The sequence below is a fragment of the Tinamus guttatus genome, unplaced genomic scaffold (genome assembly GCF_059628265.1).
Source record: "Tinamus guttatus ecotype Peru unplaced genomic scaffold, ASM5962826v1 Tinamus_guttatus_pri_ptg000287l, whole genome shotgun sequence".
Taxonomy (NCBI): Eukaryota; Metazoa; Chordata; class Aves; order Tinamiformes; family Tinamidae; genus Tinamus; species Tinamus guttatus.
In genome coordinates, this window is record NW_028288821.1 from 7,476,050 (window position 1) to 7,503,964 (window position 27,915).

The window sequence follows — 27,915 nt, forward strand, 5'->3', positions numbered from 1 at the left end:
GAGAAAGGCACAATGGTGGTGGATTAATAAAATGCCTCAGAGGTAACAAAATAATGCACCTAGAATTTTGAAGTCCTATTTGTATTTTAAATTAGAGATGTCGAACAAACTTCCTGCCAGCAGAGATGTGAGGCCCTCCAAGTGGAGATCCTCTGCTCCGTGTGGAACGCTCTTACCAAGAAAAATCCAACTTCTGTACTGCCCTTGCAGCCCCAGGGAATCTCTGCTTTTGTCAAAAGCAACTGCTCCCTCTGGAGTTGTTGCAGCTTTAGTGCAGCCTGCCAGGGGACCGGAGAGATTTTTAATGCGTGTGAAAAGACGGAGGGAGCTTGTCAGGGACACATTCCTCCCCTGATACAGGACAGAAAATAGATGCCAGGCTTTCCAGCTCCTCCAAATTAGAAAAGACATTTTGCACTTACACAGCTTGGACATCATAGTTTGAAAGCCTTAGTCCAAGATTTTGCAATTTTTGCAAGTAAAGTGACTGTTAGAGCAGTTGTATGAGTTACTATCCACATGAGAAATAAAAGCAGGCCGGTCACAAGTGTGTGGAATGAGCTCCAGAGGCTGGGAATGGACGAGGGAAATGCAGCACATTGTGGAGGCCTAATGGGCTTCAGAGATTAGAATTAAGAAAGCAATGAGCAGTAGCAAGTTCTAAGGCCAACCCTGCTGGGAAGAGAGGGGATGCTGAAGCCAGAAAGCATGAAATGGTGGTTGTGTCAAGAATGAAACTGCTGCAGGAAACGTGTGCTGAAAGCTTCCATAAAAGGAGGAATAAAGTGGGGTCTCCTGCAAGAAGCAAAGGCACCAGGAGCCTGCAAGGAAGCTGGGCACCTTCCAGTGCATCCATCCCCTTCGGGAGATGGCAGGAGTTAGGGAAGGGAGGGAACCTGCTGCGGAACCTTGCTCAGTGCAAAAAATAAAGCCAGGTTGGACTGAATACTGTTAATCAAAGATTTAGTAGGTGTTGGTGATGCAGGAAGCGGCCAAAGAGGAAAAGCCACTTCAGCTTGGGGTAGGATAATAACAAGACAAAAAATAATGAAGATAACACACAGTCAGGTTAGAAGTTTTAAAGGATAGCAAAGACAGTTTGATACAAATAAATGTAGAATAACAAGGTTTGTGAGTCTTTGTCGCATACTGTAAACGTGTCTGGCTCCTAAAAAACGAGGAATAAAAAAAGAGAAAGGAATCTGAAAGATAAGTCTCTGAATATTATTTATGAATAATGAGAAACAAAATGAGTGAGTAAAGACAGACAATATATGAAATAACGAAGACTGATGAGTTACTATCACACAAATCTGTGTGCTTGATAAAATAGGAGGAAGGAGTAGAGTCGGAAGACAAGTCTTTGCAGAATGAGGAACGAGGAATAAGCAAACAGGGGTTTATACTAGAATAATATACAGAATAGTGGTGTATCTTAGAGGAATCTCTTCCTCAAACCAATGTATTTGGTAAATATATGGAGTGCAAAAATAAAGGGATTAGAAAAAGAAGGACAGGTCTGAAGATGTCAGAAAATATGAGAAAACAATAGAAACTTGTAGTTTCTATTCTAACAAATCAAAAAGTAATTGAACCTGGCATAGTCTGTTGAGACATACGAGAATTTGATTGCCTTCCAGCGGGAAACCAGTTTTGCCCAACTTAGTTGATGCAGAAAACTAAAAGGTGGTAAATTAGAACTCTCTTCTGCATACTGAAAGTAATGCAGCTTGCTTTTCATATTCAGCTGGGTTTTTCAGCAACTTTGCTATCAGCCGACCTGCTGACAGGATGGAATTCGGATTAGCTGCCGTGGTGAACGGCATGCTCCCAAAGAGGTTAATTTTTACCAGTTGCATTTTCTCAGGGCACAACCAGCTGAGTTTGATGGTACCATAGCTATAAATTAACGTCCTGTTGAGTGGCTTTGGAGAATGGGATCTGATGAAACAAGTCAGAATTTTGAGAAATTTATAGTCCAGCTTTCACATATGATATCATTGCATCAAAGTCAATTAATATCCTAAGGCAGCTTCTTTAAAAATCACATATACACTCTCATGTAGCTTTCATTTAAAGAGATACTGTGTTTTTCCTTTAGAATACCTGCTCGTCGTGTAAAGGTGGGATGGGTCTGTTGAGACAAGTACGAACTGGTAACTGGAAAGAGAAATGTAACAGTGCCTAAATTTATGCTTACTGTTTATATTGAGTAATTAATACCAGAACATTTCTAGATATTCTGACTCTACATGTCTTAGTCTACATGTAAATTGTTATAAAAAGACTTCTGCATACTGTTCACTCTGCTATTTGAAACTATATTTCCAGGAAATATGTGCAATTGTATCATTAGGTACCCAAGGCTTGGGTCCTTCGAGACAGTGGAAGTGTCCTGGTGCAGACCTGAGGGCTTGGGGCAAAATGCAAAAGCTGTTTCAGTGGAATTAGCTGTGTAAACCCTTAGAAAGTCTCACAGGGTCTTAAATCTGCACTATGAGAGTATTTCTCATCTTACTCATCATCTTTGATGTGACTTGTTTCCTTTATGATTCTTAGGTTATGAGTCTTCAAATGCTTAAAAGGCTAAAGCTAAGAAAAAGGGTATTTTATTCACTATGTCCATGGCAAGGGTGAAAGTGCTGGTCTTAAAGGGCAGCAGTGGAGCTTCACATTACACAGTAGACAAGACTTGCCATGAGTGAAGTGCTCGCACAGAAGCATTGCACTAGGTTGTATGGTGAGGTTATAGAGTTAGACAAGCATCTGTCTGGAATAATGTAGGTATAGTTGATCTTACCTGAGGCAAAGAATTGGACAAGATAAAGTCTTGTATTTCCTTTCAGCTCGCATTTTCTGTGATTCGTGATTCCGTTAGCCTCCGATTAGACCCACTTAGTTATGAGTTCACTTTCCTGTCCAGTGAGTTTGATGTGTTCTCCTGATCTGCCATATCCCAGGCTCTTTACATTTACTGGTAAGGAAGGATTTTTTTTTTCTTCATGCTAGTAAATGGGTGCAAGTCTAACACATCCTAGAGGGAATTTTAAAAGGCATAACATGTGTTACACCTGGTTAGGCTCTCTCTGGATTTACGTATATAACTTTCTGAAGTTCAGTGAAGACCATGTATCTCAGTGCTGCCTTATCATATTAGTTCAGCTTTTCTCTCACAGACAGTGATGCTCCCATTCTTAGCACCAGAGAATTGGGTTTGGTTCTCCTCTTTCACAAATTGTCACCGCTAGAGCTGCAGCAAGCTAACTCATGCTGTTATGAAACCTTTGCAACACTTTAATGGTAGAGCAACAGAAGTATACTGAAATGTAGCGAAATGGAAATGTATTCATACGTTCATGATACACCAAGAATTCATAGCACAGTGTGTATGTTTTCATCCTAAGGTAATGCTTTTTCAAATCAATCTTTCAGGCTTCTTTGAATTTTCATTCCAAATCAAGAGTCACTGATTTCACAGTAGTTCTGCGTTTGTTTGGAACAGAAGTATAGCAGAGTTTCTGAAGTAACACTGCTCTCACCCTCCATGTGTGTCTAACTGTTACTTTTGCCTGTTTAATTACAGACGTGCCTGTGTCATTCGAGGCCAAGTGGTAGCAGTAGATGGGACACCTTTGGTTGGAGTGAACGTCAGTTTTCTGCATCACAATGAGTATGGATACACCATCAGTCGACAAGATGGAAGGTGAAATTTTTATGTACAGCCTCTCACTGAGTCAGATTTTTTGCAGCTGGGGCCATCTACCACCTCTGTTCATGTGCAAAATTCTCCTAGACATGACTGTTCTTAATGTGGACTGAGAATGGCATTTGGTCCTCTGTTCTGGGACCACATCTCATTAGAGCTCTCTGTGGTAAAGGGAAAAAAGAAGAAAAGCAAGAATAAAAACACAATAGCCACAAGAAAATTACAGTGACATTCAAACACCTGGAGTCCAAGTGTGACTGTACTGCTGTCACGGCACCTCCAGTGAGTCTCTATTCTGGGCTGGTGTCGATCACATACTGTTTGACATGTTACCAACCTCTTTGACATTTGAATATTTTCAGCAGACAGATTTTCCAGACAATTCCCTGTCTTCTCTCTTTTTTTCTTTCTGTCCTTAAGTATGAATCTTCAGGTAGTTTATTGAGATTCAGTAAAGAGCTGATCACCTGATCCATACACATAAAAATAAAGACAGATTCTTATCAGAACCAAAATGCTTAAACTGCTGCTCTGCAGCCAAGCCAAAGCAATCCTGGATTTCTTTTAGGGCTGAGTTGAGTTCCTGAAAAGAGGATTTCCCATGTATTCTCCATTGTACTCCAAGGCTGGCCGTCCATTTGCAATACCGTCATGATTTGCCCGAGAACTTCAGTCATGTTCAGTTGATAAGGGCTCTTAACAACTTTGTCTTCCTAGACAAGAACTTAAATGGAATCTTCTAACTGGGAAAATAATTTGTTGCTGTTTCCACAACCTTTTGAGACGCTATCAGTTGATAAAAGCGCATGCATATTTACTTTCTCTTATTTTATTGACTTTCAAATCACACTACTGAAAGTTAGTGTTTATCATTTTCTATTTACACTAGCTTGGATAAAGTTGTTGCATAAAGATATGCTACCTGTATTTTGCTGTGAATGTAATCGGTGTCATTTGGGAAATGTGATGAGAGATGCATAATTAAGTCTGACTTCTTATCACAGTTTGTTACCATCAAAAGCCTCCATAATAGATGCATTCAATAATACAGAGGGTGAAGTGTCAATTTACATATTACCTTATGGTACCTGACTATAGATGTCAGAAACTCAGAGAAGTGAGACCGTGCGCAGCCGCCTTCTGCGGCCGCTGCTTTGCAGCCCCATCTGCTCAGGGTTCCTCGCAGCGGCTCCCGGGGGAGCCCTACATGCAGGAGCTGGCTCAGTTCTCCGTGCAGTTAATCAGCTGCTTTTCCAAAATCTTTATATCCTGCCCACAGTGGTCTCCTGCTCAACATACTCAACCTTTTTCTCCTGCTACTTTCAGGAAGTGGGAAATGGATGTTAATAATGGAAAGACCTACCAGGGTTAAGAGTTTTTTACTCTGCATTCAAAGTACCTAGATTCTGAGCAGTGGTCCTTTTGTGGGATAGGAATTTTTTTTCATAGGAACCAAAGTAACTGGATCACCACCCTTGTTATAGTATTTTGTGTGCATACGAACTACTTGTTTGCGGTGATTCTAGAAGATAAGCAGTGGAGTGGGGCCAGGTTAACAGTGGAATCCCAGACCTGGACTAATGTTACATAGTGAGAAAGCAGAGAGATACCAAGCTTCCACGTGAATGCCCAAGTGGCATTGGAGAAATCCACTGGAATGATTTTACATAGCAAGTTGAAGGTTGTAATGAACAAGACAAGGGAGGCGTTTTGGGTGCATTAAAAGTTGTGGCAGTATGATGATGAAAAGAGAATGAAACATAGCATTTTATTTTGTCTTTTTCAGTTTTGACCTTGTGGCTGTTGGAGGCATCTCTGTCACTCTAGTTTTTGACAGATCTCCATTCATATCTGAAAAAAGGACACTTTGGTTGCCTTGGAATAGATTTATTATCGTGGACAAAGTTGTAATGCAGAGAACAGAGTCAGAAGTACCATCTTGTGACATCAGTAGTTTTATTAGCCCAAATCCCATCGTACTCCCTTCACCTTTGACAGCATTTGGAGGGTCCTGTCCAGAAAGAGGAACTGTTATCCCAGAGCTACAGGTAATATAAATACTTTCAAGTTAATAGAATGTTCCAGTCCAGAAAAAAATTCTACACAGTTCTGAAAGTTACCATTCTTGACCTGTATTAATGGACCTAACATAATTATTTGGTGATATTGAGAATTTGACACTGAATGTCAAGCAGATCCAGTCTTTATCATTAAATTTGCATGCACAGTTGCTCCTATCAGTGTATTATCATAAAAGTTTTATCAAACTCTTCTGTCCAAATCATATATATTCCTGAGGTGAATGCATAAATATTAAAGCACACAGATATAAAACTGACACGGCTTTAAAAAAAAGAAAGTCGGATTCCACTGAAATCGGTAGTAGAACTTTCTGTTTAAAAGTTACAGTTTCAGGCTTTCAGGCTACTTTGGAGCAATGGTGTGGTGAGTATTCATTCACTGGATATTTGACACTGCCTTAATGTCTTTCCTTGGTCCTAGAAAGTTCTGAAAGTGCTGCTGTGAGGAGCCAAATGACGGCTTCTAACCACAGCCATGTTATACTGTTCTCTGAATGCCACCACTGCAGGCTGCTCTAGTACTGCTGAGCAAAGCACTTTCCTCTTTTTTTTTTTCTTTTTCTTTTTCTTTCTTTTTTCTTCTTTTTTTCTTTTTTAAGATGTTTATTTCTAACCACCAAGTAGGAGAAGGTGGGGAGTGCTACTGTGATTTATTATTGAAATCCTGATTTATTTATAATGATGCACAAAACCATTCCTAGGTTACAGACAAACAGTACAGCTTCACCATGCATCAATGTGAGACGTTACCCAGCAGGCCATGAAGATTTCCAAAGATTTTTCATCCCTCCATATCTTCCAGTTCTTTATGATGGCTTTTTCTGCTACATGCTAATGTTTTTTTTTTCAGTTGGTTTGTTGGTTGTTTTTTTACTTTCTCTCCATGATAGAATAATATTAGCATGCTATTTCCAATTGGTTACATTTAAATGTGTTTTTTTCTGGAGTTTCCCTTCAATATGTGTTTCGAATTTCTTTCTAATTAACTTTGCACTTAACTATTATTATGTTCTTCAATGCTCAAAAGAGGTAGTAGGAATTGAACAGCCAGCAAAATACAACTTTGAATCATGCTAACACCCATAATGTTTCATATGTTATTTGAGCAAACAGTGTTTAACCAAAGCCTTATAGTAAAATCTCTTTTGGGTTGTCTTGAAATTTCACTGAGGAAGCTTGGAAGATACTTGACAGCTACCTGTAAATATGAATAATTCCACCCTTTAAAAAAAATAAAAGTATTGCTCCTGATGAAGGGCCCTTTTCCTATATGTAGGAGCACTTTGAACTCAGTAATATCTATTTAAGTTATCTGCATAACATCAAACAGCTTGCTGATGGCCACAGTGCTGCTTCATAGAACAGTACAGGTGAATCTAATGAACATAGGTTAAGAATAACTGATGCACATTGGTAAGAAAAAACTGGGTCACATTATTCCACATGAAGTGTTCCTAGGTCTTTTTTAAGCAGTAAGGTACCTAAAGATGCAGTCCACTCATAAGAGAAACTGCTCCCAGTCCCTTTGCTGGCAGCGAAGGGTCCTTAGAGTGTTGATTTTTATTGTACAGGACTGGGAGATGAATAAAAAGTAACCCAGAATAGCAAGAAAAAGAGATATATCAGAATATATTAGTACGTATGTATTTCTTCCTGTTTTTTTCTATTAAAAAATAAGAGGATCTGTCAGATGTATGACAGAGGGGCAGCTGGGATGTCAGCAGGAAAGAGGGGCCCACTGCAAGTCAGGAGCAGTAAAGGGAGCAGGAATTCCCTGGCAACGCTGCATTTCATATGTTGAAACGACAAGCGCTGGCAGGCCTCCAGCAGCACCGCCGCAACCCTGTGGCAGGGATGCTGGAGCAATATGTAAATCGAAGGGGATTTAAAGTGAAGCAGTTTGTTGTTAAAGAAACAAAAACAAAAAAAAAACAAAATTATGGGGGATATAAGCAAAACACAATATGTATTTTTCCAAATTGCGTTGGTTTAATATTGTGACGGGTTGGCTTGTTATTACTGCAGTGCACTAGCATCCTTGACCTTCGTGGAGGTGAGCGGAGCGCGGAGCAGGTCCCAGGGCTCGCGACGGAGCCGTGCGAGAGGCCGCTGCAGACGGGCACGTGCTCTCGGGCGGTGCGGGAGCCGCAGCCCTCTCGCAGCTCCGAGGCCCTGTCACTCCAAAGGTCAGGGCCGGGTTTCCTCTCCCTGCCACGCGAGCTCGCAGCCTCCGCAGCCCCTCTCGTGGCTGAGGGCATCTCCTTGCTGTGGCCAGGAGCTGACGCTGCGCCGGCCTGGGCATATCCAAGCCAGCTTGAATCCGACCGGCTCCGACAGCAGCAGTGACAGCCGCGCAATGGGATTTGAACTCTGCCGCGCGCCTGGGGACTCTACCTGTTAGCTAGATGAGCCTGACGCCCGGCGGTTTCCTGCCCAGCACTGCGTGTCCCCAGCTGGCTTGTTGCACTGTGTCCCCTTACGCTCTGCCTTCTTATGCCGTGTCCCTTCGTGCTGCAGTAGCCTCTCTGCAAGCCCTTCTGCACAGCATTTTGTTTATCAGCAAGATCATTTTCTTTCTTAGCTCTCTCGTAGCAGCTCCACTTTACTTTCCAAACAGGACAGCGTCTTCAAATCATGGTATAATATATAATGCGTGTACAGACTTAAAAATATATGCTTGTATAATTATATTCTAATTAATATGTCAATTAAGTAAACCAAGTAATAAGAGCAAGGTACATCTACTAATGCTTATACATATGAATATGATCACAAATATCATACTTGCACTTGTGATTACTACAAATAGTCATGATTTTGTACTTCTCTTGGCCATAGATATAATCATATGATTGTTTTTATCCAAGGTGGTCCAGGAGGAAATTCCAGTACCTTCCAGCTTTGTGAAGCTTAGTTATCTCAGTAGTCGAACACCGGGGTATAAAACTTTACTGCGCATTATTCTGTCACACACAACCATCCCTCCTGGAATGACAAAAGTACATCTGATAGTTGCTGTTGAAGGACGTCTGCTCCAGAAATGGTTTCCAGCTGCAGCCAATTTGGTCTACACATTTGCCTGGAATAAGACGGATATTTATGGACAGAAGGTTTCTGGCCTGGCAGAGGCAATGGGTATGTAGAATCACCTTGATACAAGCAGAAACACTAACACATGTCAAGCCAGGAAAATGCACTTAAAATTTTGTTTCTGCCCTTGCATGGATTTCAGTGAAGTGCTGCTTTAACTAATTGAAATGACTTGTATGATTTTCTAGAAACATTTGTTTTCATGTTCCTTCAACATCTTCATTCTAACTTAATCAGTTTGAAAATCCCCTTTTCCCTCTGAGAATAGTTACAGACTAATGACATTACGTTCAGCTCTCCATTTTTGAATGGTACTTTGAATATGACCTTTTGTGTGTCATTGTCTCTGTCATTTTTTAGCTGTGACATTTAGAATGTCATTTCCATTTAAGGTTTGCAAAATACTGAATTTTGGGCATCCTTTCTTATGACGTTTTATGGCCCCATCAGTTAAAACTTTTTGTTTGTTTGTTTAAAGGTGTTTATGTGAAAATCATCATGGTACGTAGACTTTCTTTACCAAGTGACACAAGCAGATCATCAGAATTGCTAATGAAATGCTATTTGTGAAAATACATTTTATTTGACCTGGCTGTTTTGTCCAAGAGTTTAATCATTTGATTTTTAAAGGGCTAGTCTTGCTTTTTAAATGAGGGGAATGTTATTCAGAGGGGCAACCAGAAGCTCTGCTGAGCTCTGTTGCCTTGGGCATCCAGACCCCATGTCTACAAACTGGCCTGCAGCGCAATGGGGCTGTCCAGACTTCGCAGCAGCCCCAAGTGTTCGGGCAGCATCGAGGACTTCACTCTGTTATCGTGGCCCCAGACAGGTAGTTTGTGAGGCAGCTCTGGGGAGAGGAGATGGGCAAAAGAGGGAAGGAATCCGTCACTTCCACAGTCAGTGCTGCAGATGCAGTCACTGGTGTCAGCAAAGGATAATGTTGTAGTCAGAAATGTGGAGTATGATGTACATCATGCAATGCACAAAGGAATATATCAAAAAATAAGGAGCTTATTCAAAGGTTGTGGTTCCACAATCAATTTAAGCAGACACAACTGCAGGCTGCTGCCAGAAGGGACATTCCCACGTTCCCTCCTTCTCCCCTGAGCCGCCACTCACATTCATTTGATCATGAAATGAGCCAAATCAGGAACAAATTCAGCTGAAAACTGAAGCAACCAGAAAATAAGTGATAAATTTTCAGTTTCATTAGTTTCCTGATCTGCTATGAACGCTAGTGCTGAAGTGCAAGTCTACACGTTTCAACTGCATCTGGCACTTTACATTGGCCCGAAGCAATCAGAGCTCCAGCCTTAGCGCAGGCTTCCCTACGCTGGGCTATTGCACCTGATTTATCACACCAGCCCTTTATGGCTCCTCCATCTCACAAAACCTTGTTGTGGGGATGTCAAATCCGGCCCTAACCGATTGCAGGTACCAATTCCTGCAGGTGTTTTGCAGTGGAGGTAAGTTTTAAATGAGTTACCGGTTCTGCTTACGTGTATTTGTGCAAGTGCAGAAATGGAAACGCGTTCGTATGTGCCCTTTGGTGCATCTGTGCGTGCCATCTGTATAGGTTCTTTCTTTGTGCATTAGTGCTCAGGTATGTGAGGCAGAACTGGGAATCTGTTCCCTCTGGCCTTTAAGAGCTTTCTGATGACCAGGAAATCCAGTACATGTCTGCACTTTATAAGCAAATTAGATCAAATACATAACGTATAAAAGGGTACATCTATTACAAAATCCCAAATTAAAAGTAGATGAGATTCATGTGTTTAAACATGAATAGAACTTATGCAATAGTACTGGATAACATTTTTTAATTATTTAATTTGTGCTTTTTTATTTTACTTAAAATTTAGCTTACTTGGGATTCTTGCAATTTAGGAGCAAAAATCTTTATATTTCAGTGCATTGTTAGCTTGGTTTGTTGCACTCCAATAGAGATGTATTTAACTTGACACTGTAGAATTCAGGAACCTTTGTCTGCATCCGTTATATGAATTTTGTCAAAATTGTTTCCTCTGCCTGCATATTACCAATATTTAATACTGCGTTCTGTTCAGATGTTCATTTTAATTGCATTAAAACTGCAGCAGGCCGAGGTCTGGCAACTGGGGAATATAACCGTCTGGATTTATAAATTCTATAAGCATCTTTACTTTTCTTCAGGGTTATTGACAACAATGATCGCAGACCCAGGTACAGAAAAGAGCACTTTGTGAGCACGCTTGCACACATAAGAGGGGCTGTTGCACTTTGCTGGGAAGTGTTTGCTGGTGTGTGTACCAGTCTCTAGCAGAGAGGCCATTTTCTCTTCTCAATGTAGCAGCCGAGAGGATGAAGTAGCTTCTTTTTTTTGGAATAAAAACATCATGAGGCTGTTGCTGTGTGAAACCTCTGCAGTGTAGTTTACGTTCCCGTGGGAGCTGGCATAGCTTGAGGGAAGGTTTCCGTGGAAATCTCCGTGTCTGCCCTGGGAAGCTCTGCGGTTATTTCCGCAAGCCTCCCTCTTCATTCTGCACGGGGGTGAACCCACCCTCACACTTGATACTCTTAGGGCTTCACAGGTTATTAGTATACATGTTATTTAAGTTTATTTCATTAAAGTTATTACTCAAAGAAGATGCTGCTAAGTACAAATACTTTAGGAGAAAGCGAGATAGAGATCACTGTCCTATTTAATCATGTCTTTGATTTCTTACCTGTTTTTTTGCAGCACTATCAGGCGAAACGGCAGCAGCCTGTGATTTATGACATACTAGCTCTATAAACAGCTTAATCCTAATTCTTCTAAATAATTGTATGAAAAGAGTAGGGTTTTGGTGCACAATAAATCATCTTTTGAAATCCATTTTGAGGCTGAACCCCCTATTTGCTGGTTATTCCAAAAGCAGAGTTATGGGCACTCAGAATAACACCCAAAACGTACGAAGTTTTAACACGCCATATGTAGAGCACCTAAGGAGATGTGGTTTTTTAGGAGTCAGAGTTGAGCTGCGAAGCCAGGTTGTCTCTGCGAAAATGATGAAGAGGCTCTGCTAAGTGAAGTTGCTGTAGGGAACAGCTTTCAGTTTGCCATAAAATATTTATCTTACAAACACAAATGTTCCCTGCTGTAGCTGGCCAAAATATTTTGATTGAATCCAGTAATGGAATTTTGATGGAATTAAAACTATTCATGGTTCAGGTAAAAAGGGAAATAAAACTGCTAGAAGGATAAAGTGAAAGGAAAATACTGAAAATGTCAGAAGACTACATTTCTTAAAATAATTTTGTATTTCATCTTAATATATTGTTAAAGACCATTTTATTTTTAAAGGCTGAAATATTTCAGTATTTCCCAGTTCAAACTTTTGAGACTTGGTTTGAAAATAACATTTTTTTAGTTAGGAATTCCATTGAAAAGGTTAACTAGATGAGGAAAGTAAATGTAACAAATATACATACTGGTTGGAGTGAGTGATTTTGCAGTTATCAAAAAAAAATTCGGAAGGTTTTTTTCTCTTTTTCCATCATCTTGAGCCAGCCTTTCCCCAAAGATTTCTATTGGTAGGATAGTCGGGATTTACAGCAAGAGTGTTGGCCAACTATAAGGGGAAGGCATGTGCCACGCAAGCTTGTTGACAGACTTTTTATTTAATTCTAGAAAGTTTCAGTTGGCAATCCATTTATTTCCAACTACTGTTCTTACAATTACAACAAGACCCTTAGGATAAACATCGCTAAGTTTCAAAACCGTGTGAATTTAGAAGCAATATTCTCTGGCTTACCAGGCAAGCAAAAACAATTGCCATTTCAACACAGAATTTTTCTATTTAAGCTCTTATTCTGGTAGTTAGTAGAAATGCAATAAACAATTAAGTCAGAAGTCATTGGGGGAGATTTATATTCATAAGACAATCCATAATTGATACTCTGCTTTGAAGCTGTAGTACCCATAGCTTTCACAAGATACTAATCTCTTAAACTCTTTATAATACCCTTCCCCAATAGCAATCAGGCAGAAGATAATTAGTGGCATCATTACCTGACAGGTGAATATAGAAACCTATGAAAAATTACCCTGTAGTTCACAGAGAAAAGCTAGTCTGATATATCTTTAATTATTTGTTTGCAGTGTCTGTGGGATATGAATATGAAACGTGTCCCGATTTTATTTTGTGGGAGAAAAGAACCGTAATCCTTCAAGGCTTTGAGATGGATGCTGCAAACCTGGGAGGCTGGTCTATAAACAAGCACCATGTGCTGAATCCACAAAGCGGTAAGTCCTTCCTTTGCTCCCTGGCCATGTGGAAGAGGAATACAGTTTTTAGAGGAATTAATTGTTCAGATTTTCGGTTTTACACTTTATAATGTTAATCCTTTTCACTCAAATATGCAACCTCATTTATTGAGAACTGGACTGTGAATCCCTTCAAAGGGGTATTCCTAACATTCTGGCTCGCAGGTGGTAAACGCTCGTTTCACTGGCTCTTGTGACCACTGATACCTTTTGGTCATTTGGCTGGGCAAAGGGCATGCTAATTTGGCCTGAGAAGCTCTCAGCTCTGCACGTTTGGTATCAGAGTACTAAATTTGAAGCCAGTTTATAGTGTGTCATATTCTCAGTGAAAGATCTGCATCCCTAATACAACCTCTAACTACCATCCATTCATGTGCTGTTGTCAGCACTCACAGAAAGTCATAGTAAGACGCCAAATATGCCTGAAAGCTGAAGAGCATCCGCACGGGCAGCCTGGCAGGGGCCCGGGCAGCTGCTGCCCAGCACTGACCAAACCTTTAAAAATATCTGTAAACCCTCGTGATATACTGATGTTAACCCTGCATACAGATTCTTTAGGCTTGGAGACTTTAGTTGGCTTTCTCATTGCTTTTATTTTATTCTTACTTTTTTCATCCCTTAACACCTAAAATCAGGAATTACTCTCAGTGGAATTCAGTTATTCAAACAATACTTGCATATAAGTTATGGTAATTAGAAAAATAATTTTGCAGATAAACAGCTATCTCACTTCCCTGGAGAAGAGAAACTTAGGCTCTTATTTCAGCACATATACATCAGGATAGTATTGGATTCAGTAAAGTTCTCTCAATTTGCTCCAGCTGAGAGTTTGTCCACTAAAATCTATTTCCATCTGCGAGCTTCTGTAATGGGGATCCGTGCACAGATGTATAACTGTCAGGTCTTTGCAAGTTCTGTTGTTGAATGCACAACTACAGTATAAATATTCCAAATACAAAAGGTCAGATTTAGTTTGTAAATTATCTGGATTTCTGTTTTGATTTAAAATAGTTTGACATTTTAAACAGCCATTCTTTCATACCCTGTCTTACTGGTTTGTATAGATTGTCTCTTTTAAATGCCAGCTATTGACATTTAACACAAAGAGAAATCTGACCTCAGCCAGCTCAGCCCCCAACTGGGAGCCCCATAGTCTCCTCCTTAGTAACAATTTGCCACTTGCATAGTTTAATTTCCAGACTAAATTGCTGGCGGGAACTCCAATTTATATGACTATCCACTAGCTGCAGTGGTTACTAGTGTAGTTCACCCCATAGGCGCTGATGTGTTTTGAGATTTTATGAAATACACAATTTTCATCTGAGCAGGGCTAAATCACTGCTGCGTGGGGACAAGTTGCTTCCTGGCCATGTTCAGCCGGGTAGCCCCAGCTTGTGGGAAATGCTGGTGATGGCCAAAAGGAATGGGACACGTCTCCATCTCAGGGCTGCCCAGCCCTGGTCATGCATCCTCCTCTGGTCCCTACAGGCTTTGGCTGTGCACCCCTGGCTCGCGTTTAGGGACCGAAGCACCATGACCACGTCAAGCGGGCACCTAACCCAGTAGCCTGGAATCTCGTGGTAACAACCCAAATAAATAATCAGCTGTGTTAGTGGAAAGGATAAAAATAACTAGCCCATTTTTGCTGTCATCAAGAAACTGCTCTTCAATTTCAGTTATGCAAAAACGTACTTTTAAAAAAGGACAAAATTGTGATTCCAGCTTAGAATTGTTCGTCTCAGAGTAATCTCTATGCTACCGCGAGTAGAATAAAAAGCACAAGTAGCCTTCTCAAGTGTGAATATATTGAAATTTTCATTTTTAATTAAAGCATTCCCTCTGTCCATATGAAGAGCTGTATATTTTAGAAGCATGAAATTTATATTCATTTTGAAATACTGTCACTGGATTAACTACAGAAATAGCATTGCAATGTAATACAAATCTATTCCTAAAAACTCTCTACTGCAAATTATAATGTTCTTTTCAGACTGAAAATTAAACAACTTCATATGGTGAGTTCAGTGTTGCTGAAAAGCTTGTATTTAACTTGCCCACTCAAGTTTCTCTTCCAGCAGCGTGTGCGTGCTCGCCTGCTCGCAGGCAAAGTGTATGTGCTTCCTTGCCTCCCCATAAAGGCTTGTCATTTTACAGATATTAGAAAGTGAATTCAATCACACAGTAGCAGAGTTAAGAAAATAAATAGATGCAGCTACACAGAGTTGTGTTTCATAGCACAGTCTAAGCTCTGGAAGTGCATGTATTGATATGTAGAACTGCACAAAGTAAAAAACATGTTCTGTTCCTGGGTTAAGCATCCAAAACAAGACAAACAAACAAAAGCCTCTCAGATTCCAGTAGGATGTGGCAAGGAAAAGAAAAAAAAAAGATTCTAGTTTAAGTTTTTCCAGCACAAAGGTTTTGGTTGAATAGCAGAAGACAAACCATAAGCGCTTGCTGCTGCATAGAGATCCTTTAAAGGACCAGATAGCTTGCAAATATGAACAAATGTGCTGTTAATTATTTTCAGAGTATTCTTCGAATTAGATTTCTGTCTGATTGCCAAATGTATTGATTTCATTTTTATATGGGGAAAGGGGAGTAATTTTGAAGGGTCTTTATGGTAATTCTAGCCCCAATCCAGCACAGCACTGACTAAAATTAAAGCAGCAGCTCGCGAGCCTGGAATCGCGCACGTGCTTATCTTTATGGAGAGCAAAATGTATTCTCCAGAGCCCTAATTATTTACCGGCATTTCCAGGAGGCAGCAGAAAGATTACCTGCACGGTGCTCGCTTCAGCCAGCAGGCAGCACCTTCCCTTGCTAGTATTTTTATCTGATAGGAAAGGGAGGAAGTGGCTGTTAATTCAGCTGGCCTATTTGCAAAATGCTTTTCTGTGCCAGCGTTCAGCTCCAAAGAAATGTGTTCTGTCCTTTGCTGTTCAGGAATAAATTGAAATAACGGATTTCTGTTCGAAATATCAGTGGCAACTCCCCCCAACTTCGAAGGTGACTGCTGGTTTCAGATTTACCTAAAGCTGCAAAGCAAAAGTTGGTAGAGAAAGTAAATAAATACATTTGTTGTACTACGAGAAAGCCCTCGTGTGCCTTCCTGCAGGTTGGAGCTGCCCGTGGCCCAAGCTGGAGGCAGGATCCCCCAGCCCTTGCGCTTCAGCGTAGGCGTGCAGCTTCCACGCTGAGCTCCGTGGAAGGGATTTACTGAAGGTGCCCTTTTTTTTCCCCCAAAATACCATTTCTCAGGTGGGAGGTAAAATGTGCTCCAGCAACGGCGACAAAAGCAGCTGTCAGCAGGATCATTTCTTGCAAGCTCTGAGTGTTGTGCAATACAAAGGGGTTTTCTTCTCCCATTTTTATTGCTTGTGCTTTAGCTGGGCAGGCTCATTTCAGTACGTGCAAGGTACTGTGTGTCGTGTAAAGACAAGCCAGCTACTGGGCCACTGCAGTCAGAAAGTCATTCCCTTGCCCTATGGCTTTAATCATGCCTTTTTTATATATAAAGTGCTAGGCTCTATAATGGAAATAAGAGATTTTGGAAGCGTGGTCTGAAAGAATACCTATCTTCCATACAGAAAAAAGCTTAAGTTTTGTACTAACATGTCATTTTGAAGGTAATTGCTATCTCTATCATCTCATTAGTTTTTTTTTAAAAAAAAAAAAAAAAAAAAAAAAAAGGCCTGGTGGTTGGAAAGAGTTTCGATAAGGTATCCTGCAGGACAGACCTGAAATATTCATACATTGCCAAGTTGTTTTACACTTTATGGTAGAATCTAATGTATTCTTATTGGTAAGAAATCCACTTGTGCCTCAGAATTACTCCTCCACTTTTAATTTGGCTGTGCTGCGGTCAGCGCCCTTTTTATACACCATGAAGGACTTGCATTTAAGTCCGAATATTGATTTTGTACTGCCACTCAGTGCTCTTTCCTGAAAAATGCATAGTAGTCCTGCTATTAATCTCCTTTAATTAAATATTCAAACTGCCTAAGAAATTCCTCTGCTACCTAATAAAAATTTATGAATAAAATGAATATTAAAGTAGTAATCCCCAAGAAATCAGATAGCACTGCAATTAACAGTCAATTTGTTAGAGCATTAACCAACCATGAGTTCTCTTCATGATGTTGGCTTTTAAAATAGCCACTAACCACTAATCGACAAAATGGTGATGATGAAGCTTGGGACTGCATGAAACTGGGAGAGATTCGGGGAACTCTGTGGTTCAGTCCTTAAAAGATCTGATGGTTCGTTGCTGTTTTGGTTAATGCACTTTCTGCAGGGACCCAAAATCCAAAGGAAAAGTGTGGAGTAGTTTAGCTCTTCTGTACACGCTCACTGTCTCCTGTGTAATTTCTGTTTGTTTGCTTGCTCTCTCGTAGGGATTCTGCACAAAGGCAACGGGGAGAACATGTTCATCTCCCAGCAGCCGCCGGTCATCTCCACCGTGATGGGTAACGGGCACCAGCGAAGCGTCTCCTGCTCCACCTGCAACGGGCTCGCGCTCAGCAGCAAGCTCTTTGCCCCCGTCGCTCTTGCTTCGGGTCCCGACGGCTCCGTGTACGTCGGAGACTTCAATTTTGTCAGACGAGTCTTCCCCTCGGGGAATTCCATCAGCATATTAGAACTAAGGTAAATAAAATAAAAAGTTTTTTTTTAAAAAAAAAAAAAAAAAAAGGAAAGAAAAGAAAATCTTTCCCTATCTGGTGGTCATTATCCAGGCTGTGATAGACCTATGAAAACAGCAGTGAGCCCTTTTTTTTTTTTTTTTTTTTTTTTTTTTGGTGTGACTTAAGAGAAGCAGTCACGTTTAGTTGCCCCATAGGGATGTGTCTCACTGACTGTCAAACAAACTCATCTGAAAAATTAGACTTACTCTGAAGTCACCAGTTAAAAAGGGTATTACCACCCACCTTAAGCAGCCTTTAGGACAGGTTTTGCATAATAAATTTTTCCAAATTAATAGATTTGACTTTCCTGTGACTCTTTTAATATATTATTTTTTTCAAAAAAGAGGTAAAAATCTTAATTGAAGTACTTTTTTTTTTTTTAAGAACAAAAGCATAACTCAAGAGGGAATATGTACAAATCATGTAAGATTATGATATTGTGGTTGAAGGGGGACCTACATATTTAAACTCAAAAAAAATAAATTGTTCCCCATCCATAACAGAAGAGTATGGTTGGGTTTAAGTGGACAGGAGCAACCCAGGTATTGTAGAGTCCACTGTAACCATGGCTCAAACTGAAAAGGAAACAGCAAATTTTGAGGGAAAGAAGTGATACTGAGTGCTGCTGGATGGTGCTGTGTTTTGATATCGGGTCGTAGCTTTGTAAGCAGTTTGCAAAGAGTACAGCTGTGTTAACAGATACTGACTGCTGTTTCTTTTCTTTTTCTTTTCTTTCTTTTTTTTTTTTAACCCTGGACTGATCTGACTTATTAGGAACAGAGACACAAGACACAGGTAAGTACTATTGTATGTATACATTACATATATATATATTTATATATTTTATACATATATATATATATACACACACACACACGCACACACACATTAGAACGTATGAACCACATAGCTTTAAGGAAAAAGTGTTCTAAGAAGAGAAACAACCAAATTAAAAAAACAGCAAAAGCAAGTTGCTTCTCCCCTTTTCATTTAATATTGTGATATTGCAGTGTTAGGGTTCTTTAAAACGATGAACCCAATGGTGTTAGCCTGCACTGGATGGAGAGGGGTGTAAAGCAATCAGTCTGCAGAAATGGCATCGCAGGCTGCGAGGAGACAGCAAGGCACCAGAGCACCAGGCATCACTGAGACAATCTTCTTAGCATTTCAATATAGAAGTAGATCAATAAAGCAGCACCAGTTCAACCTACGCTGATGACTGCCTGGCATGGTAGGAAGACGTGTGTGGACTGAATGCACATTTTGAGGCCTGAGAGCACTGGCCTCAGAATTATGTGGCTTAGCCACATAATTACTTGCCAACTCATTGATAAAAGATGTTGCGTTTCATATATTTTACAGTGAAAACTTAGTTAAAAAATAATCCCAGTTGGTAAGTGTAAGTTTCATATTTTAAGTGAAGAATCATTTCCATTTTCCTGTATGTTTAACTGGTCAGTGTTTTTGTAAACTGATGAAAAGACACAAAATGAATATTTTTACTCTATAATGCATTCAAAATGTTTATCAGGTTTCTAATTTAAAAAATTTTTGTAATAATTTTTTTATTTTGCAAAAAATATTATAAAAATATCTGTTCACTCTTTATGTTTGAACTTTAGTTAAATCACACTGTGAGATTGTTTTTTTGCATTCAAGTGCCACAGACCTGTTAATTAGAATAATGATTAGCTCTATGCCCAACTATTAGTAGCCTGTTCAAGTGGACTGAAGTGATGTGCGAGCATGTTACTTGAAGTTGGTGGTTGACACTGAGGTTTTGAAGTAGTCACTGGTCCCACAGTATGCTACATGCTCTGTTAAGCTGATGAAGGCCATGGGGACAAATCCCGCTTTATGTTTGGCCTAGAGATTTCCAGGAAGTTTAAAGAAGCATGTGGGAGGAATGGGTGAATGTTGTTGGGCAAGAGGAGTCAGGTTCCTGACAGTCCCAGCAGGAAAAGACCTCCAAATTGAAGCCCTTGGTACAGTGTTTTGTCCCCAAATAATGGTGTGGGGGGGAAGGTGTCCTTTTTTCAGAGAAAAAAGAAATGCTGTGTAGCAAAGGATAGCATTCGAAAACCAGGAAAGACACAGAAGGACGTCGATTATATATTTGGCTTTTAAATCAACTCATCCAGTTTAATTTTCTAAACTTTCCTGTCATTGCTGTTTTACTAAGAAATAACAGATTTGATAACAAATTTGATAATTTTTGGTTTGATAACTGACCAAATGGAAACCAGGCTTTGAAGTTGGAGTAAAAAATGAACTAAGGGAAAGTAATGACTTGTTCTGGAAGGAATCATTGTAACTACTAGTCTACTTAACACAGTTTTAACAGGCTAATTCAAATAGTCCCTGATTTAGATTTGATTGCAAACTTTTCCAAAGATTAGGAGTATTTCATTTTGTTCCATTTTTACTAGTACTTTTTAAATTTAACCCTCTTAGTATTCAAGGCTTTAAGCAAAGATAACATCAGGAGTTCTCTAATAGACACCGTGACAGGGATGACAGAAGACGTGCCTCTGAGGAGGGTTTATCAACGCCCCTGGTCCCCTACAGTTCAGTTTTGATGGAGTGTGCATTTATTTAACATCTGGAATTGTCCTTGCAACTTTTCCCCAAAAAGTATTTCTACTGAAAAATCTTCTTTTGGTTAGCCAGTCTCTTCCAAGCTTGCTGCAGAAAGCACAATGATTCATAAAGTTTTTAACAAAAAAAAATTTACAATGGCTATATGTAATTCAGGATTAATTGCCTTTAGCTCATCCTCTTATTCATTTTCCTCTTTCGTACTCTATATTTCCTTGGGTTTCACATCTGTTTCTTCACTGTCTGAATATGCCATTCCTCATATTTACACTTCTGTCCTTTATAAAAGCTTGTGGTGAAGGTCAACATTAAGCTAGTTGAGGTTGTGGCCCGGTCCACATAGATGGTGAGAGGTTTCTGTGACTTTTTGGATGAGGAATGAGAATTGAGAGAAACCAGCCCAAGCTCTGTTACATTTCTCATGGCACAGCTTTGACATAGTCTCTCACAAATAAAAATATGAGGTTTCAGCTTATCATCAGTTAGAAGTTTCTTAGCAATATGTAGAGTACTGAGTTGACTGCAACACTAAAAGAGATACTAATAAGTATTTTTAATTGGTGTGTGATATTGCAGTAAGGTGGAATTGTCTGATAGATGATTAGTGAAGCTTTGTATCTCCCCCATCCAAGCACAAGCTTCAAGCTTAAGGAGCCTCAGTTAACCTCAACGCTGGTCAATAAAATTAAAAAAAAAAAAAAAAGTCTTTGTCATTTCAGACATTACATGGATGCCTTGTTTGCTAATTTGTTGTGGCACAAAATCCTGGGCGCTCAGGAAGAGCTGCACCCAGGGCATGGTCAAAGCCACCATCTAAGTAACACTGGCAAAATTGAGAGAAATACATCTCTTTTCATAACTTTGTTTTAACACTTGCATGTTAATTAGTTATAAAAATGTCATGAAATTTCTTCTTAGCAAAGTGTAATTTTCACAGCCTTTCTAATCTGCTTAACGTAATGCTTCAGAGCACATTTGTGTGAGGAAATTCTGTGTAAAGTTACAAGAAACAGGGGAAGGTCACTGTCTAATACAGTTCTCTGCTGGGGAGCAGCAGCTGTGCAGTGGCAGCAGTCAGCGTGGTGCTCAGCTTGTGCTCAGTTCCTACCATTTCAGTAAAAGTCTGTGTATGCTAAAGGATCTAAGCCCATCTACAGTTTCATCTTATTTTATAATCGGAAGCACAGCAATCTCGCAAGGCTCAGGATAGTTGTGTGGTGAGACTATTTCCTGAACCAAAATGAACTTTGCACCCAAAAAGAACCCCATACTCTTTCTGGTTAATAAGATGCAGAGCAGTTCCCTGATTAGAATTTATGATTCTCACCATTTAATTAACATATGTAAATATTTTTTAAATAACATTTTGTAATCTCAATACAGCACTTCGGTGTATGAATTATGGTGCATTAATTAATGCCTAGTTGCACTGACAGTATTTGGCTTTCTGCCTCGCTCCTGACAACACAGTAGGTTTGAATTAAGGCACCATGTTTCACACCTTCATATTTCCTAAGGTTCAAAAACAGATAAAAATAACCGGGAGTAGGTATTGGTGCCCTTGCAGAAGAGCCTCTGATTCACCCTGCTGTAAGTCATAGATTTGTTTCTTGGTGCCGAGAGGACTAGGACTTAACAGATATAGAAAAATGACCTTGCTTTAGAAAATAGGAGTTGTAACTATGCTGAAATCACTACAGTTAGCTTTATACTCATTGGCTTAGTACTGACAGCAGAGTACCTCTGGCAATGGCACTCTCTGCACAGGATAGCTCCGTGATGTGTAGCTGGCAATCTGGCCAGGCTTTATAGCTAGTCCTCGTTCCTTCCTTCTTGCTGTGGTGCTTGACTGAGCTAATTTAAAGCCCATCTCACTTATGCCACTGTCTCTCCCCAAATAACTGAACGGACATGTCTTTGAGATCAGTAGGATACAACCATTTTGCTATCATGAACGAAGGTTGAAAGGGAAAAAAGAAACTCTTTAATTTTCATGTTCTTTTCTTCTGTCTTAGTACAAGTCCTGCGCATAAATATTACTTGGCTATTGACCCAGTGTCAGAATCTCTTTACTTGTCGGATACAAACACCAGAAAAGTCTACAAAGCAAAATCTCTCATTGAAACGAAGGACCTGGCCAAGAACGTGGACGTGGTGGCTGGCACGGGGGATCAGTGCCTCCCATTTGACCAGAGTCACTGCGGCGATGGCGGAAAGGCAGCCGAGGCCTCGCTCAACAGCCCAAGAGGTAGGGGAAGAACATGCCCACGGGACTCCGTGGTAGTCCTCTGTCTTGTCCCTAGCCTGCTTAGAAATTCAGGTACAATTGGATATACTAAAAGGGGTGTGAGGTGGCATGTGATTGAATCTATAAGCAAAATAGATCACAGAACTCTCCCATGTATTTGATAGAGCCAATCTCTTATGAGGGAACAGAGTGAGCAGAACACTACAGCCAGCATCCTCCCTGAGTGGCAACCCTCCTCTTTAATTACCTTTCCCTTGCAGGATGGAAGCTTTTAATTATATTTAACTTTGAAGTAAATAATGTGGGTGTGAAGTCCATTTTGAAACTTAATGCATTCAGGTGACTCCTGTACACTAATGAAATGTACGCTTACATACTAAGTGTTCTTAAAAAAGAGCACCAGCAAAACTGAGTTTATTTGAAAATCTATAGTATGCCCCTCTTCATTAAATATATTTGCAAGGTGCCAACATCTCATGCACTCCAAGTGCAATGAGTGTTCTGATGCAACCAGCCAAAATGCATGTGAAGTCTTGAATCCCCAAGAGCGCCTCAATTAATCCACTTGCAGTGTGCTTTGGAACTGTGATAAAGTCTCTGGACTTGATCCTCTAATGAAGCTGTTCGCCCTCAGCTCCCACTGAAATCACCAGGACCACAAGGTGCTCAGCAGCTCTGATGGCAGAGCTCTAAGGGGGCTTTCAGCACGCGCGCCCTGGAGCGCGCTGCTTCCTCCTAATGACTAGCTCTAAGGCAGCGTTTTGATTATTTTTCATGAGCTAATAAAGGAAGGCTGTATATCAGTAGGAAATTAGAATGTATATCCAGGCAGAAACGTTTCAAAGACAAGCAAATAATCCTGTTTTAAGGCCTAGCAAGAGACACGTTGTAATTATAGATACAGTGACTTTAACACGTCTTTAATGATAGAAGGTAAGTGCAAGGTAAGTACAAGTAAATGTTAATCTCCAGCCAGCTAATTAATGTAATGAATCAATTCTAAAAATAGTAGAAAATAAGGGCTTTCAGATCCATTAGCAGAAAAAAATCAATATATTATTGCTAATTGATTATATCTAATTACACTACAATTATTTGTTCCATCTTATTTTCTTATGGGGGAAGTATGGCAAATATCTTTAATGCCATCTATGTTAAAAATACCCATGCATAGCTGGCTTCCTCAATAGAAAGTTGTAGACATAGAGATTAACAGCAATAAAGATAAAATGCACCAGTTCTGGTCCAGAGCAGCCAGGAAAAGTTGCTAAAATTCCCTGTAAGCGGGCAGTGGCTCTTATGTAGGCACATAATGGCTCCCAGCTGTTTTCAAGTAAGCACCTGCTCTAAATTATAGCAGATTACCTTGAAATTATTTGTTGTGTTTGGTGTGCCTTGAGTTTTAGATTTTGGTGTGGTACAGTGTCAACGTGTACTCACCATCACACAACATATAGTTGGGTGTTATCTTAATGTTCTTATAAGTGTGCTACATTATCCTCCTCCTAACTGTAAGAAGTTTAATAACCTGAAAAGCAGCACGAAGTGCCTGCCTGATACCTGTAAATTTATTATATATAAAAAAAGCCTAAAAGTTTTGGGTACTTCCATGCAGTTTGGCCATTATGTTGATTGCTTATTTTGCTTGTTTTGAGAATCATTATTAAGTCACAAGATATCAGGTCACATCTCTGTTGAAATTATATTCAAACAGTGCATGCAAAATCTTTTCCTGGAAGACAGGAAATGCGGATGAATTTTTTGGTGCATGCACAGTCTCATCAATATCTTGTCCAGGCTTAAACATGCTTGAGCACAAAGCAACAAAACCTTATGTAGCATCTGACTACGTAAACAAATGAATCATTCCTAATTTCTCTCCTTTAGGTTATTTGCAACACAAAAAACATGTGCCTGATAATGCAGATGATAGAATTGCTCAATGACCAGAAAAGATTTTAGCATTTTTTTTTATCTGATGCAGAGAAAATGTGTTTTGTTGTTATTGTTGCTGTTGTTTTTAATCCTGAATATTCATTCTTTAGCAGTAAATGAAAAAGATAACAGATTTACCTATTTTACTTGGGAGAAAGATAGTATCTGGGAAAAAAAAAATCAGTTTAGCCGCTGTTTGACCTTGCTTAGTTACAGCTTAAGTTATATTTTCACTTTTGGCTACTTGTGGTTTTGAGTATAGGCTTATCTGTATGACTCATTTATCCATTTGTAAAACTGATAAGAAATACCCACTGTGTAATGGTGATTGGAAACTTAATACGGCTTGGTAGCATTGCTCAGATGTGTGGCAATAAGTGGAAATTCACATATTCTTTTCACTTCTCTGAATGAAAGTTGTTTCAGATACTTTCTTGACCTTTTGGAACTTGCACTGATTATTCTACTTGAGTAGGCATGCAAGTACTCTTCGTACAGTTCTAGAGCAGTATTTAATCTCTTAGGCTTTCACAAGCTCTTATTTTTCAGTATTGTTATTTGGCATGACTCGCTTTACCTGGTCACTAGGAGCTGAGTGCCCGGCATAGTAAAATCACATCAGTCAATTAGCATTTGATCTACTTCCCCCAACTTTTATTTTGCTGGTAATTCACAAGCTGTGTAGCTTTGTTCAGCCTGTTCCCCTTCTCTATGAAAGACTAAAGATGAAGGAAGGGGCTTAGTGGACATTAATCTTGAACAATTGTATATGTGTTTGAGCTGACTTTGAAAGATGCTCTTAAACATGCATGGGTGATGTAGTTGAAACTTGAACTTCAATATATTATTTTTACTGCAACTTTCTTTAATTCTGTAGAGAACTCAGACTAATGAGTCATGTAATAGATGACCAAGTGCTTAAGCAGAATGTGAAATGATACAAGGTGGGGACATAAAATAAGATCTGTGACAAGTTGAACACATTTATTACACAAGAAGATATTGAAAATGAAGAAGTAACTACACAAGGTGTAAATCACTGACTGAATTCCAATCTTTGAACTTTACCAAGTAACAGATTTTAATTTGTGGATAGAGGGTTCTATTTGATGAGTTTGGGAATTTTTTGGTAAAACTGTTTTGGCGCATCTAGTCACCAACCCTATCATTTGAATAATCCAGATTAATACTTAAAAACAACAAGGCACTGAGGGACAACACCTTGATTTTTACTAGGTAAGTCGCTGGATACTGCAGGGGTAAGAAACACTAAAATGAGCAGAAATACCTGGGAGCTGTTCCTCTTAGCACTGCCAAGCCAGAGCCTGGATCAAATGTACTGTGCACTTACCCTGCCCTTCTGAAGTCAGTGGGCTTTAGACATGTAAATGCCTTTGACTTTCCAAACTTAATTGACAAAGGCGCTGTGAGTGGAGACAATCAAGTTAGCACATTTTGCTGAGCTGCAGTATCTCTCAGCAAGTAGGCCGAGTGAAGTGACTTAGATTAACATCTGATTGGAATTACCTTGTATTTGCCGCAGCCTCAGCGCATCCATGCCGGACAGCTATTGTGGACCAGAAAACTACATAACTTGGTAAAACATTAAGTCCCTCCTATGTTTGGGTGATAGTTTTCAAAAGTGACCTGCAGCATTTAGAAGCTTGAGCACCAGATCCAAAGATCTGTGCATCCCAGGTACTACAGTGTCTGCTTTTTGACTCCTGGGTCCAGATCAGGCTCTTGAATTGGGAGAGGGATGCACAGACAGTCTTTGCAAGCTGTATGAAGAGTAACTGCCTCAAAATACATTAAAAACTGCACAGTGAGTACAGACTACTCAAACGCAGTGCAGTGACCTCACTAGAGATGCAGTGACCTCAGGGTAAGTACCAGGGAAATGCAGAAGGTTGGAATGGGCTGTAAATCCCATGCATAAAGATGCCTCATTCGCAGCTGTGGCAAAGTACCTTTTTCACTCTAATCCATAGCCAAAAACTAGCAGCACAAATGAAAGCTTAAATTAAAAATCAATTCTGCAGCGTACTTTTACTCATTTTGCTTGAAATTATTTTACTAAGGCAATGCAAGAAAAAAAAAATGGTGTTATCCCCCACCAATCACTAACATCCTGAAATAATCAGTCTTGTTGCTCACCATCTGCAGCGCTACTTTCTAAAGTAAATAAAGCTGTAGGAACAACTGCTCAGATTAAACCTTTAAATTTGTCATATGACTGTAACCTATTTAAGGTCTGCTCTTGCTCAGCTAAAAGATTCCTATTGGCTTCAGTTGTATTCGGACCCAATTCTTAATATAGCCTTCTGTGAGGATGAGACCTCCCTTTTACTGGGTAAAAATATTTATTCAGGAGTCTCTGCCATTTTACAAATCCCTGAAAGCTTTTGAAGACTTCTATGCTATCCAAAAAGAAAGGCAGAAGAAGGTGGAATGCTCAATAGCAATATGTAAAGTAATTAGCTGACCTAAAGCAAGGTAATTTTTCAAACTCTCATCATTGCTATTGTTTTCATGATGTGAGAATCATAAAATTAAAAAAAAAAATCATGTCTTTCCATTTTTGATTCACCAAGGTGCCTGTTTTAAGTTTTCCTTCCATGATTTTTAGCTACTTATGATTTCAGGCATCTGGGCATCTAGTAGAGGTCTTTTTTAATGAAAACCTTTTGCAAAGCAAAGTTAGCTGAATTTCTCCCAATCTTCATCTGAATGCATAAGAAAGTTACTTTTCTGCTCACCAGTGTCAGCAATGTGTGCCCCCTGCCTCCTGTCACTGTGTCTTGAACCAGAAGCAGGACATTCATTTAGAATCAGCCCTTAAAATAATACTGTTAAATAATACTGTTCTTGACAGTGCTGCATTTCCAAAGCAAACAACACTTAAGTGCAAAACCGACGTCGTGTTTCAGCTAACAAAGACTAGTTGAACGTTTTGCTGGTGGTACTGAGAAAGTAATGAAGTAAAGATGACAAAGATCACAAAGCAACAGAATGCAAATCATTTGAATCATATTTGGAGTGGCGTATTATGGTAACCTATAAATAACTAATTGCATAAAATTGCTTTAGTAGTTTCTAGATGGCAGCTTTAATTAAAAGCACCGGAGACATTTAGAAGTTTAGAAATGGATGGCATGTAATTTGCCCTTTACCAACCATAAAATGGTAATTAACCAATTTGATTCACTTCTTCCTATTAAAAGTTTTATGAGAATAGCAAGTTCCTTCTAAATACAGTTTTTCTTCAGCAGAAGGTAGCACATTCT

The 27,915-nt window shown here is 39.6% G+C and overlaps 1 protein-coding gene across 3 annotated transcripts in view; it reads left to right on the plus strand.

Moving 5' to 3' along the window:
- Positions 1 to 27,915, plus strand: part of TENM1 (teneurin transmembrane protein 1) — a 282,452-nt gene that overhangs the window by 207,949 nt on the left and 46,588 nt on the right. For all 3 annotated transcript variants that reach the window (XM_088527561.1, XM_088527563.1, XM_088527562.1), the window contains 7 exons: positions 3,584 to 3,703; positions 5,493 to 5,754; positions 8,655 to 8,922; positions 12,998 to 13,141; positions 17,560 to 17,809; positions 18,622 to 18,642; positions 22,461 to 22,693. In XM_088527561.1, coding sequence (XP_088383687.1) covers positions 3,584 to 3,703; positions 5,493 to 5,754; positions 8,655 to 8,922; positions 12,998 to 13,141; positions 17,560 to 17,809; positions 18,622 to 18,642; positions 22,461 to 22,693 — 1,298 coding nt within the window. The remainder of the gene's footprint in view (positions 1 to 3,583; positions 3,704 to 5,492; positions 5,755 to 8,654; positions 8,923 to 12,997; positions 13,142 to 17,559; positions 17,810 to 18,621; positions 18,643 to 22,460; positions 22,694 to 27,915) is intronic.